The 12,603-nt window shown below is 42.3% G+C and overlaps 1 protein-coding gene across 10 annotated transcripts in view; it reads right to left on the bottom strand.

Moving 5' to 3' along the window:
* DDR2 (discoidin domain receptor tyrosine kinase 2) overlaps positions 1-12,603 on the bottom strand; it is a 154,662-nt gene that overhangs the window by 15,411 nt on the left and 126,648 nt on the right. For all 10 annotated transcript variants that reach the window (XM_053209786.1, XM_053209787.1, XM_053209794.1 and 7 more), the window contains 5 exons: positions 8,278-8,521; positions 6,529-6,591; positions 5,548-5,678; positions 2,780-2,990; positions 942-1,165 (listed from right to left, as the gene is read on the bottom strand). In XM_053209786.1, coding sequence (XP_053065761.1) covers positions 942-1,165; positions 2,780-2,990; positions 5,548-5,678; positions 6,529-6,591; positions 8,278-8,521 — 873 coding nt within the window. The remainder of the gene's footprint in view (positions 1-941; positions 1,166-2,779; positions 2,991-5,547; positions 5,679-6,528; positions 6,592-8,277; positions 8,522-12,603) is intronic.

Raw genomic sequence — 12,603 nt, 5'->3', positions numbered from 1 at the left:
GGACAGAATGAGTACCTACAACATCACAAACAGATGCCATGGACCCTTCTACCCCCACCAACACCAAACCTACCCAAGGGTAGAGCGCCACCCATACTGAAAACCAATAACACATTCTTATATTTCATTTAGAGTTCAGATGGCACTGTTGAAGTGCCTATTGCCACTTAAATCATGGCTTGGAATTCTCAGAAGGTTCATGTGACCGATGGAAGAGTGCAAAGTCACTATTACGTGCATCACTCGGAGGGCAATTGGGAAGAGTGCTCCTCCTCATCTCAGTTGGCAGTCCATTCCCTGGTGGCTGATTCTGGGACTAAAGTCAGGGGCGAGGTTGTTTTTGACCACTTTACACATAACTCCCATTGAAAGGAAGAAAACAAAGTGCCTATCAAGCAGCAAGATGTTCTTGGACAGTTTATAAAAGATGATCACATCTTATGGGTCCCCACCCTCTGTAACCTATCGTAAAAGTTGCTGAAAATATTGAATGTTTTTCAGGATATCTGAAGTCCAGTGACTTTCTGGCTTAAAGAACAAACTGAGGGTTGATGGGGGGTGGGAGGGTGGGTGATGGGTACTGAGGAGGGCACCTATTGGGGTGAGCACTGGGTGTTGTATGGAAACCAATTTGAGAATAAATATCATATTTAAAAAATAAAATAAAATAAAATAAAATAAAATAAAATAAAATAAAATAAAATAAAATAAAATAAAAAACATTAAAAAAAAACCTCCTACACAGAAATCAGAAGACCCAGGGTCTCTGTTATTTCGCAGAGATGAGGTTGACCCAACACCAGCCTTCTGGAAGACAAGGTGAGGAGAGATAAGTGAAGGAGACATTCTAGTATGAATCCACTTTGGAAAGGGGTCCTATGCTCTACTGGACAGTTTTGAGATACCAAGAACTGGAGACCCCAATGGAAGACTCAACTCACCTCCCCAAACTGGCCTTCTCCTAGCTTCTCCTTGAACGTTAGGAGTTTCCTGGGGAACTCTTCCACAGCCACGTCTTTTCCTGAAAGCAAGTCCATGGTAACAGCAGGCACTGAATAGGTGTTGCCTCCGGTTACCCCCTGCAGGTTCACAATGTCAGCCTCCGCGTAGTGGGGCGCCCCCTCGGGCCCGCTGGGCTGGGTCGGCTTTGCAACACCACTGCAGCCTGGGAAGACATGGGCGATGAATCTTACTCCAAGGGGCATCTTGACAGGAAGACTGGGAGGCGCCCCCAAGATCACCCACCATACCCCATGCCATTGTCATTTGGAGAATGGCTCCTCTAGAGACTCTTTCTTAGGGCCTTTGGAATGTAGACCATCATTTTCTCTCTTATTCTTTTCAAACTGCATGATCACCAACAACCTCCTTGGCTAATCTTATGGGATTGTGGTGAAGCTATAGGCCACTTCATGCACTGTAAGGGCAGGAGTATTAAAGTTTGAAGATTTAATCACATTTCTTTAATTTTAAGACACCATCATTGATTTAATAACCTATATTAGGGATTTAAAAAACTTTCTGATTATATGATCTAGTTTAAGATATATCCTTCTTTAAAAAATAAGCATTACAGGACACCTGGGTGGCTCAGTGGGTTGAGCGTCCGACTCTTGATTTTGGTTCAGACAGTGATCTCATGGTTCATGAGATCGAGCCTGTTAGGCTCCACACTGCTTGGAATGCTCTCTCTTTCCCTCTCTCTCCACCTCTCCTTCTCACTCACTAGCTCATTCTTTCTCTCTCTCCCAAAATAAATAAACTTTAAAAAATTAAAAATAAACATTAAAACATGAGGGGGGAGATGTTTTAAGACTTTGGAAAATACATAAATTACTTTAGTTCAACCTAGGAAATAAATTCGTTTATATCCCTTATTCTTGCTATCTCTGTAAAATTGCCTGAGTTCAATGTACTCCTTCAATGTTTGCTGTCTGCGGAATGATAAATACATGCTAGTTTCCTTCCTTCCTTTGAAAAGTGCCCTTGAAAAGCCTATGCACCCCAGTTAGTCCTGTCTACTTCTCTATCCAGCTCTTCCTGCCCCCCCCCCCCCAGTTCTTCTACTAACTTGGATCACTCTTCAGTTGCTGACCTTATGGAGAAGCTACTTTGAGCCCCAGCGATGACCCCAGAATCCCTTCTGATGTCACTCTGAAACACGTTAAAAAAAAACCTGGATGTGAATCAATTGGCACAGTTTTACCAAAGCAATGCTTTTACTGAAGAAAGGCAAGAAATATTTGCTGTCATAAAAATTTTTTGTATTATTCTAATAAACTTTCACCAAAGATAAATCAACAAAAATTAGATAAACTCTATTATCTAGATGGCCAAAAAAATTGGGAATTCTAGGATGTCTTTAGCTTCATGTATTTGTTTTCTCCAGGGGAAGTGCTAGCCTTGAATTTACCACGAATGATGTTTAGTAGTGGGTGAGTACCCTATCTGGGCTTCCTCATCTTCTTCCTATGGAAAATGAGGAGATCAGACTAGTTGGACTGCTTTGAGTCTTCTGGTGTTAACACTTAGGGGACACCTTTCCTCTTCTGACCTGGGGGTCCCTTCAAACACCGGCTATGTGCAGTAGTGAAGGAGAGGTGCTCAGATTAGGGTAGGAGAAGCAGCAGATCAATCTAGAAAAAGGGTGTGAACTTCTCAGGAGAATGTGGACCTCTCTCGATCAAACCAAGATTTGGTTGAGTAGGAGCAAAGCATCACACCTTCATTATCCCTGTCAAGACGTCTCCCTCATTCTGTGCCACTGGGTCATCCTCACCTGACTCTTCCTCCCCCGGTGCAAATTCTGGGAGTTTTCGTATCAGCCTCGATGGCTCCTGGTAGTCAGGGCGAAGGGGAAAGATGCGATCATAAGTGGAATTGGACTCCTGCTCACTTGGCGATGAAGAGCGGTTGTTGTTGAACATGCTGGACTCACTGGGCAGGGACAGGCTGACTGTCATTTCATCATCCAGCATCCTCCTGGAAGCCTGAAGGAGAAGGATGGGGAAGGCAAGTTGGCAGAAGGGGGATCATCACTTCCTTCTCTCCTCAAACCCAGCTCTTTCACTCAGCTGAGATACCTCTCTGTTACTCTTAAACTCTGGAAGCACCACAGGTGACAGGATAAGGCACAGTCTGGTTCCACAAATGCCTGTGTCATAGAAATTTAGAATAATCCTTCATTGTGTCAAGGCAGAATCTGACATCCGAACTTCCATGCTGCCAACATTCATTAGCTTTCACTGAAGCACTTAGAAGCGTTATTTACGTGACACTAGAAGAACCCCTCAGTAGCCAATCAAAGATCTTCTCAATCTTGCAGAGTTTTTGATGTTCTATTAAATAATAGATTTTTGCAGACTTATCCTTCAACTGGTTTGATTTTGCGTAGACATACACTAAAATGCTCATTCAGTCAACAAACGTGCTGCAACATGATGGGTTTGCAGTCCACCTGATCACTCTGACCCTGTAGGTTAGGATAATATGTCCTCAATCCTTCATTTTTACTAGCCAAAAATAAAATGGCTACAGAATGGGAAAGAAAAGCCCTGAGGATACTGAGGTGAATTACACCTGGTAAAGAAAGAGGAAGATGAAAATAACAAATTGTTTTGGCATCCTGTTCAATGTGACCTACCTGCTCCTTCCAAAGGAAAATGCCAGAATCTGAATTATGTAACTATTTGGATCTGAACATGTAAAATGTTCCACTCCACTCCAACAAACACACTTTGGTTGCTCAGGAGAAACTTAGATGTCTGCTTCATCCCCTAGACTGAAAAGTCCTTTGTTGCAGTAACATCCTCGATACTGCATGGGATCTAGCACATAGTAGGTACTCAGTAAATATGGGTTAACTCTCTCAAAGAAAAAATGACACCACCAAAAGTATCCTACAAGTAATGCTTAGTCTAAAGCTATTTTGAGTAATGTTTCTTGGAATATACGTGCATGCTTAAGGGTTTTACACACACACACACACACACACACACACACACACACACACACACACACAAATTCTGTCCCCAGGAAGAAATCTTGGGTCATTCAAGAGCATCCAGAGTTATCTTACTAGGATATACAGGGTTAGAAAGGATTTCTTGAAGGACCAAGTTAAATATTCCAGGGCAAAATTTTTCCTCTCGCTTTTACTTAAAGAGTCTCCAATCTGACAGTCATCTTCCAACCCATGAACATATTCCAATTAGACTCAGAAGAAAGACCCAGAGAAGTCCAGTAAATTCTGGTTCCAATAAAGAAAGAAATAGCTCATAGAGTATAGAACACAGACTCCCTCTTCCCAAAGAAAATGCAGTCATAACAAATTACTCAAGGACATACAGTAGCTTCCAGCTGTCCCATGAATCTCTAGTCCACCAGCTTCTACTACCACCAGTACTCTTTGCTGCCCCTCATCCTGAATCTAGACACCCAGTAGGTTCCAGCATTCTAGAAGAAAGAAGGTTTTAACATTGCCTCATCATGCCTCACAGCTCAGAACTTCTACAACATCTCACGGTCCACATCCCTTTGAACTCATTGATCAAGTGAAGACGTCCACGGCCAAATGTAGACATATGTAATCATCAGCAGACCCCAAGAGCATCAGATGCTTAGCAGGAGTGCCCAGAAAGCTGCTATCTGGCCTTAGGAAACCAAAGAAAGTCATAGATATTCCATCTTTGGTGGAATGTACATATTTTGGAAGAAAAACGTCAACAAATTTCAAGATGGGAATGAGCATAGAAAATAGGATACCAGTTGTATGACCTTGAGCACGTCACATTTTCTCAACAGAAAAACAGTTCAATATAACTACTCTGCCCAGCTCACTGGAAGTATTCATTGAGGTTCAAGTAAAATAATACATGTGAAAAAAGTCCTTGCAGACTGTCAAGTATTAGACAAATGTATAAAAAATTACTCAGATAATTTAGACTGGACGAAACAAATCTGAGGAGGGACTCAGAAAGATGCGTCATCATAACTTCCAAGTACACAAAGAAGTAGGAATAAGATTACAAGAAACTTGGCTTGGATATTAATGAGGCTGAATGTTTTTCTGCACATACACACACACACATGCATGTGTGTGCGTGCGTGCACACACACACGCACACACACAAATGTAAACTGTAACGGAAGAGAAGGAATAGCATTATCAGAAGTTTCGGCTAGGTTTTTTTAATTCAAAAATTAAAAATATATATACAGATTCCTGCACTCCTCCCTGCCAAACCCAGTGAATCAAAACCTTCAAGGGAGATGCTTGAGTTGAGATTCAATGTATTAGGAAGAGTTTTCTGAGTTTTCTAGGGAGGTTCCAAACTCTCCATTCCAAATATGAGAAAATGGACTTAGCTTGTTCTTTTCTGACTCCTTTCAATAACAAGCTTCGCCACTCCCAGGCTTCTTAGTAGCCCCAGTTAAAGCTCTAAGCATTTATAAGTTCTTATACTTTGCCATTTTCTCCTAGGGCAACAGTGGCTTAGGCAAGGGTGGGGTAGGTTCCTATCCCATGACTGTTCTGCATTTCCTCACCTTCTCCAGCATCTTCTGCCAGAACTGCCTCCAGAGGATGATGACAATGATGGCCAGGAGGATGAAGATAATGGCCACCAAGCAGCCGATCAGGATCCGAGTGTTGCTGTCATCGACTTTAAGCATTGGATCTGGCATCAGGAAAAGAAAGATGGAGAACACCATCATCTTATGGGGCAAGGCAAGGCATGAAGGACTGGACCAGAGACAGGGAGGTAGAAACTCTTCCTTCAGGATAATTCTGCAAGATGCCACCTCAACGCTTCTGCTTCGTTTGGGTCTTGCTACTCACGTAGTACTTCGCTTCTACACTGTACAGGCCTCCTCCTTGGGACAGTAGCCTTCTCCTCCTCACCTATCAGACTGGATAATGGAGAGGTTTTGCATTCATCCTCAAATTTTGTTCCTTTATTACCATTGCCTGGATCTACTGGCCCCCAATCATACCTTGTGAAAAACAGATGAAGAGCCAGTTTCACCCTTCTCATTCTGTGAAGCACGCCGAGGTAGCTGAGAGTTCTCTTTGGAGACACTCAATCACCTGTATTTCCCAGATTGCTACTCATATGACCGGTGACCATCTGAGGTGCTGGACACGCTTTTGCATGTATCTCCAATTAGAGAGACTAGCATTTTGTTTAATGACTTCCATCCATTCACTGAGATCCCCACTATGGGTCTTACTCAGAAATGTCCCTTCCTGTGTTTCTGTTCCAAGCAACCTGAACTTTCATGAAGCAACTGGAGCAACTCCAGACTCTCCTTTAGCTGAAGAGTCACATGGAACAGCAGTGAGAAGAGTGAGTTGGGGGTCCTTTACTTTGGAGGTGGACTGGCCTACCTTCCCAGAGCTACTCTTCATCCAAAGCCACCTGGTATAAAGCCTCCTACGCAGACAGTTAGGCCCTTGCGAATCTCTGCCCATCTCCATCCTCTGAAGACACCCTCAGTTGACCTTTTGTAACTAGAGATCACACATACCATAGGTTGTGGGCGCCACAGGTGAGGTAGGCAGGGCTCCAGAGTTGTTGTACATGGCCGCATCTGTTACAAAAGAAGGGTGAGTCAGAGCAGGGGAGAAGACAGTGAAGTAGTGATTTTTCTGGAGGTAGATTGTGACCTAGCACATGGTGAAATCCATTTAGTGGGTTGCCACCGGGCTTTCTCAAAAATGAAATCATATAATATTCTAAATTTAAAAACCACCACTCATCTATATAGTAAGGGCAACTCTTGTTTTGTGAAATGTTTGTTGCAGTGACACTGGCTGCCATGGTACAAAAAAGTTTAAGGAATAGTGGTTCAGAGGGCTGTGACCACACATTATCATAAAGCACGCACAGGAATTCAGACCCAAATTCAGCAAGATGTGGAGAGAATACGGTGGGTGAGTGGGCATGGGGTAGACAGTGCTAAGAGGCTCTTTCCTTCAAGGAAACTGTTTGCAATTGATTAAACATATTGAATTTATAAAAATGCAACGAGTGCATAATGATACCAAAAAAAAAAAAAACAACTATGAAAAACAAAACTCATTAGACATTATTAGAAGTTGCTAGGGCATCAACTCTGAAAAGAGAAAAAATTAATCGTGTATCCTGTCCTTCCAATGTAAACTGTATTTCAGGGTAAGCAAGTTCATGAGGAACAGTTCTACTAATCTGAAGAAATTCAGCTAATAAATGCCGAAGGAATGCAAGAATTAGAATCCCTAATGAAATAAATAATTCAAGCAGTGGTCATCAGTTCATGGAGACAACCTGAGCGCAGAAATTAATCTTAGCACCACTAAAGGTGAGAGAATCTAATATTACATCCCCATGATGGGGTTGAACGTAAAGGACACAACCCTATCTATGACAAATTCTTGAGAAAAAGAAATATCGAACTTGAATCAAATTAGCCTGTAGATATCACCTCCAGTCTATTGGAATGACAAAAGATAGAAGCTCTGGAAAATGACATCAAAGAAAGCAATCAGTCAAACCAGAATGGATGTTTTTAAAAGGACTGTTTTATATTAAAAGAGGCACTTAGGAACATAATAAAGAAAATCTTCCAAGAGGACCTTATTTGGATCCTAATTCAATCAAGCCAGCTGTAGTTGCAGACAACATTAGACGTATCTATGATTGTCTATTAGATAATACTAACAAATTAGATTATATTAGATAATATTAAGGACTTACATACTAAGAAATGCTGTTAGATGTTATAATGCTCTAAGCTTACAAGGCATCATGTTTAAAAAGACGATGTTATTTTCTTTGACGTATTCTCAAATGTTTAGTAATGAAATCAAATAATATCTCAGATTTGCTTAAAATATGACAGCAAAAGGGAGAGACAGATAAAACAAGCATGGAAAAACATCAGTGGTTAGTATGGCTGAGTGACTGACCAGTGGGGTTCACTGTTCTCTTTACTTCTGTGTATATTTAGAAATTCTTACTTAAATGTTTTAAGAGTGTGCTTCCCCTTAGCTGGCTTGATTGATATAGCTTTAACACATTGGACTCTCACGCTTTAATGCTTTATTTTACATGCTTCTTAGACAATATGGGAGAGCCCAGTAAATATTCTAGTCACACAGAAGATTCTTCTGTCTGTCGATGAGGAGCCGCCGTGCAACCCTCTTTCTCAGAGACCCGCCGCCCTCCTCCATCACCACCCGACCCCCATGTCCACAGGAGAACCCCCGCCCCCCCCGCCCCCCCGCCAGCTCCCAACCTGATTGGAAGGTGATCTCACTGAACATCATCCAGGTGTCAGCAAAATGGTACTGGCACTTGATGGCGCTGGCCATGCGGTGGTGGAGGGGCACCGTGACAAAGCGAGCGCTGGGGTTGACGTCGTCCAGGACAAGGGGGAAGGACACGGCGTTAGGTTCCCACTCATTGGCTTCAGAGCGGAAGTAGCACTGCACCTCCTTGAAAATCTTCACACCTTTAGCAAACATGTTGTTGCAGTGCACCTGACAGGGAAAGAGGCCCGTGAGTGACAGGCTGGCTCCAATAAGTGGCATGGGGACAACCTAACCCAACAAAATCCTAGCCCCGCCGGTTTCTCTGAGCACTGCCCTTGGTGGATAGTTGGTGCTCTGCTGTCTTTTGGATCTCCAAAAGAAGGTCCCTCCAGGAACTTCAGAGCGTATGGCATATCGGTCTGCTCCTCCAACACCACGGTGGCTCCCCAGTCACCTCTCTGCACCTGTGTGCCCCTGACCACCTCATTTCCTGTTGCCTCATCTGTTAAATGAGGGCTGGACTAGCCTCCCCTTGGGTCCTTCCTTGCCCTTAACACCCCCAAGTCTCTAATCCTCTCCAGCCCACTTGTCGTCCACCCAGAATCAAGCTATTCTGAACTGAGGTGAGGGGAGCCCGCCCTCCTCCTTCCTCCCAGTTACATGCTAAAGCCAGTCCACTCCTTCTAACAGGTAGTTGAGAAAGAAATAAGACGCAGTGCGAAACAAGTTCAGCTTTCTCTTTAGAAATCTCATGTCAAGTGCCACGTATTTATTAGCAGTTTTCAGCCAGGGACACAAGACTTAATTATCTATTGTAATTAAATTCAGTTTAGGGAAAGCCATTCCGATGAGGGCATGGAACTTCCTCACAGATATTTTCTGAGACGAGAAAAGAAGGCCTTTTGGGAAGCAGCTTGTATCCTCTTGCCCTGCTGTTGTGACTCTTTCACCGGGATATTTGTATGGCTTTCAAAAGGTCATAAACAAAGATCCCACAACAGTTCCTCTGGAGCACCTTGCTGTGTCTAACGTCCCTTAAAAATGGGATATGCATATTTGTAACTAGGTCAGGTCTCTTGTGACAGTTCAGTGACATTTCCTCTGGCTCAGTCACATGTGGAAAATGGAGCCCTTCTGGTCACTGTCCCCTTAATTAAAAGACCTTATAGGTCTGGGGCGCCTGGGTGACTCAGTCAGTTAAGCGTCCAACTTCGGCTCAGGTCATGATCTCACGGCTTGAGTTCGAGCCCCACATCGGGCTCTGTGCTGACAGCTCAGAGCCTGGAGCCTGCTTCTGATTCTGTCTCCCTCTCTCTCTCCCCCTCCCCTGCTCGCACTCTGTCTCTGTCTCTCTCTCTCAAAACTAAATAAACATTACAAAAATAATAAAAAAATACAAGGCTTCATAGGTTGGAAAAGTATCATTGGCATTCTGGGAATATATTTGCTGTTTGCATTTTCATGTCTCGCTCAGGCCCCGAATTGCAACCCTTCAACTGTCTTTGACACCCTCCTCTGCATTCTGGGTGGCAAATACAGGACTGCCGTTCAGAGTTTATTTTCAGCTGAAGCAGCAGCAGCAATGATTATAGAAATTGTATGATCAAAGAAATGAGCAGAGATGCTCTGAAAGAATAGAATAGAATCACCTACTTGGACTTTTTATGTCCCAGTGAGCTAGAGCTCAGCTAGGTTTGACCTGCCAGTGGCCAGTCAACAACAGAATGGAGTCTAGAACCCTAAATGCCTCGTCCAGTGCTCTTGCCAATAGCATGTCACACAGCAGTGGAACAAGGTGCCCCAACTTTTCCATTTGGACTTTCCTGTAAATGTTATAATGATGAAAACATCTGTTAGTACCTTCCTTGGGATGCATTAACCATTCCAGTTTATGGAGCACAAGTCAATGGAGCAAAACTAAGAAAAAAAATACCAACTACAGCTTGAATAGATTTTTCAGATCTTTTTTTTTTTTTTTAAATCTGCAGAGTGTTAGCGGCATCTGGGTGGCTCAGTCGGTTAAGCGTCCGGCTTTGGCTCAGGTCCTGATCTCACAGTTGGTGGGTTCGAGCCCCATGTCGGGCTCTGTGCTGACAGCTCAGAGCCTGGAGCCTGCTTTGGATTCTGCATCTCTCTCTCCCTCTGCCTCTCTCTCTCTCAAAAATGAATAAACATTGAAATCTGCCAAGTGTTGGGTAAGAAGCCTGCAGGGGAGGTAATGATATATCCCACAGATGTTTGGGGAATTCTCCTAGAATGCCAATAAATAGTATAGAATTTCATTCCCCTATGGACTTACATATTTGTTTAATAAACACAAGACATTTTAAAAGTATATCAATATATGTCAATGGTATATCTTGACTACACTTCAGGGGTGGGGAAAATGAGCAGTAATTTGCCGAGAAAGCAGTAACTACTCTCTAGATGTTAGTGACCTAAAAGTCATCGTTTACATTTGATTTGTCTCAGAAAAATTAAAATATGCTAGAGACCTGTTTGGCCTAGACAGGACTGACCCTGAGTTAGCTCCTTAGAAGTTCCTGGCACCTGCTTAATGCAGAATACGCTTCTGAGTAATTTTGAAGTGTGATAAATTAGTTACACAGGAGCTATGGGGGGCTCAGGAAGATCAAAGTCTATCGACTGAATATTATAACTTCATGGAGAGTTTAAAATACATTTTATTAATTGTGAGACAAAAAAACTATCCCAATGGTACATTTTTGTGAATTGATACGCATGTTCATAGGTGCACGTGGATATATCATTATTCAGCAATATAAATAAATTTTCCCTTGAGGTATATCTTTGTTACTGTGCATATGCACACCCCCCTCTCCCAGAAGAACCTGTGAAGAATAATGCGTTACACACAGTTGCACACGGTTATGTTTTATAACCGCCAAGGAGCCATCCTTCGACAATATCCAGGCAGATGGGTGAATGTTGCTCCTTCTGTTCTCATCTTAAATGTTTGTCCATTTAACTAATGGCTAGTAATCCAGTTAGGAGATATTATCACATTAATATGTGAGAGTAAACATAATAGAGTAATATAATAGAGAGGAATATAATATTATAATTATATAATAGAATAGTATTAGAATAGACAGTACATAATAGAGTAATATAATAGTAATATAAGGAATCCATTTTATTTTTATTTCTTTTTTATATAAATTCTATATCTTTTTGACTCCGAGTTTGTGCCAAGAATAACACATTTTGATTTACTAGGGGCCCTTAATGATGACACAGATTTCCTTCTTCTGGGTCCCCATGTTGTCCTACATACCTCCTTTTGCAAATAAATAGTGCCTTCTCCCACTGAACTGCAAACCATCCCAAGGCCAGGACCACTTCTTATTCATCCGCTTACCCCCAGAACTTAGCACAGAGCTACGTATACTTCAAATACTGTTGCTACATTAAGAACAAAGAAGAATGAATGAATTTAGGAAACAAATATTGAAATAGAGGCAGAGTTACCAATTTGTTGGCCATTAATATTCTGTACCCAGCTATTAATAGGGGAAATAACAGATAAACAGAATCCATGTGTGAGGTCAAATTCACTTGCCCACTCTCTTTCTTGGGCCTCATACTGGAATTCCTCTAAGGCTCCTTCACAGACCAGTAAGAGTTATACGTGAACCACAAAAATTTCAGGGGTCTCTCTTACATTTAACAAAAGGATTTTCTACTGCTAAGCCCCAGTTTTACTCAAGCTTAGAGTTCAGGTCAAAGGAGCTTGAAATCTAGTAAGACAACCAGACAGATGTGTTGTTGCCACAGACAAGGAAACAAAGAACTCTGGAGACAGAGAGAAAGGAGGCTTCTAGAATGATTTCTCAGGGTTGCATGGGTAGAGGAAACAGAGTAGGGGTAGAAAATGATTCCAAAGACAAAGTACAAAATACTCAATTCTCCCATTGAGAATCAGAGCTGCAATGAGCCAGCTTTACTGATAAAAGTATGTCTTGTCCCTGGGGAGCCCTAGGCAGAGCCATAAAATGATTTTCACGGGCTCTGGTTACTTTTGCTTTTGTGGGCCCTCCCTCCATAAAAAAAAAATCAAAATCGTATTTTAAAACCGTGTTGTGAAGTAGATGAAAATAATTTTTGACCCTATAAGTTCTTTTTTTACCCCTGATGTTAAAAGAAGTTAAAACATTTCCACAGGGCTTCAAAGTATTGTGGGCTCTAGACGCTGGACCCACCGTGCCTAATGGTACCTAGATGCTGATGCTGGAACAACGACACAAAACATTGAGAAACAGCGACCTAGTCTAAGCCCCCTTTTCACA

This window comes from Acinonyx jubatus, chromosome E4 (genome assembly GCF_027475565.1).
Source record: "Acinonyx jubatus isolate Ajub_Pintada_27869175 chromosome E4, VMU_Ajub_asm_v1.0, whole genome shotgun sequence".
In the NCBI taxonomy this organism is placed as follows: Eukaryota; Metazoa; Chordata; class Mammalia; order Carnivora; family Felidae; genus Acinonyx; species Acinonyx jubatus.
This window is presented reverse-complemented; position numbering and strand designations above follow the sequence as displayed.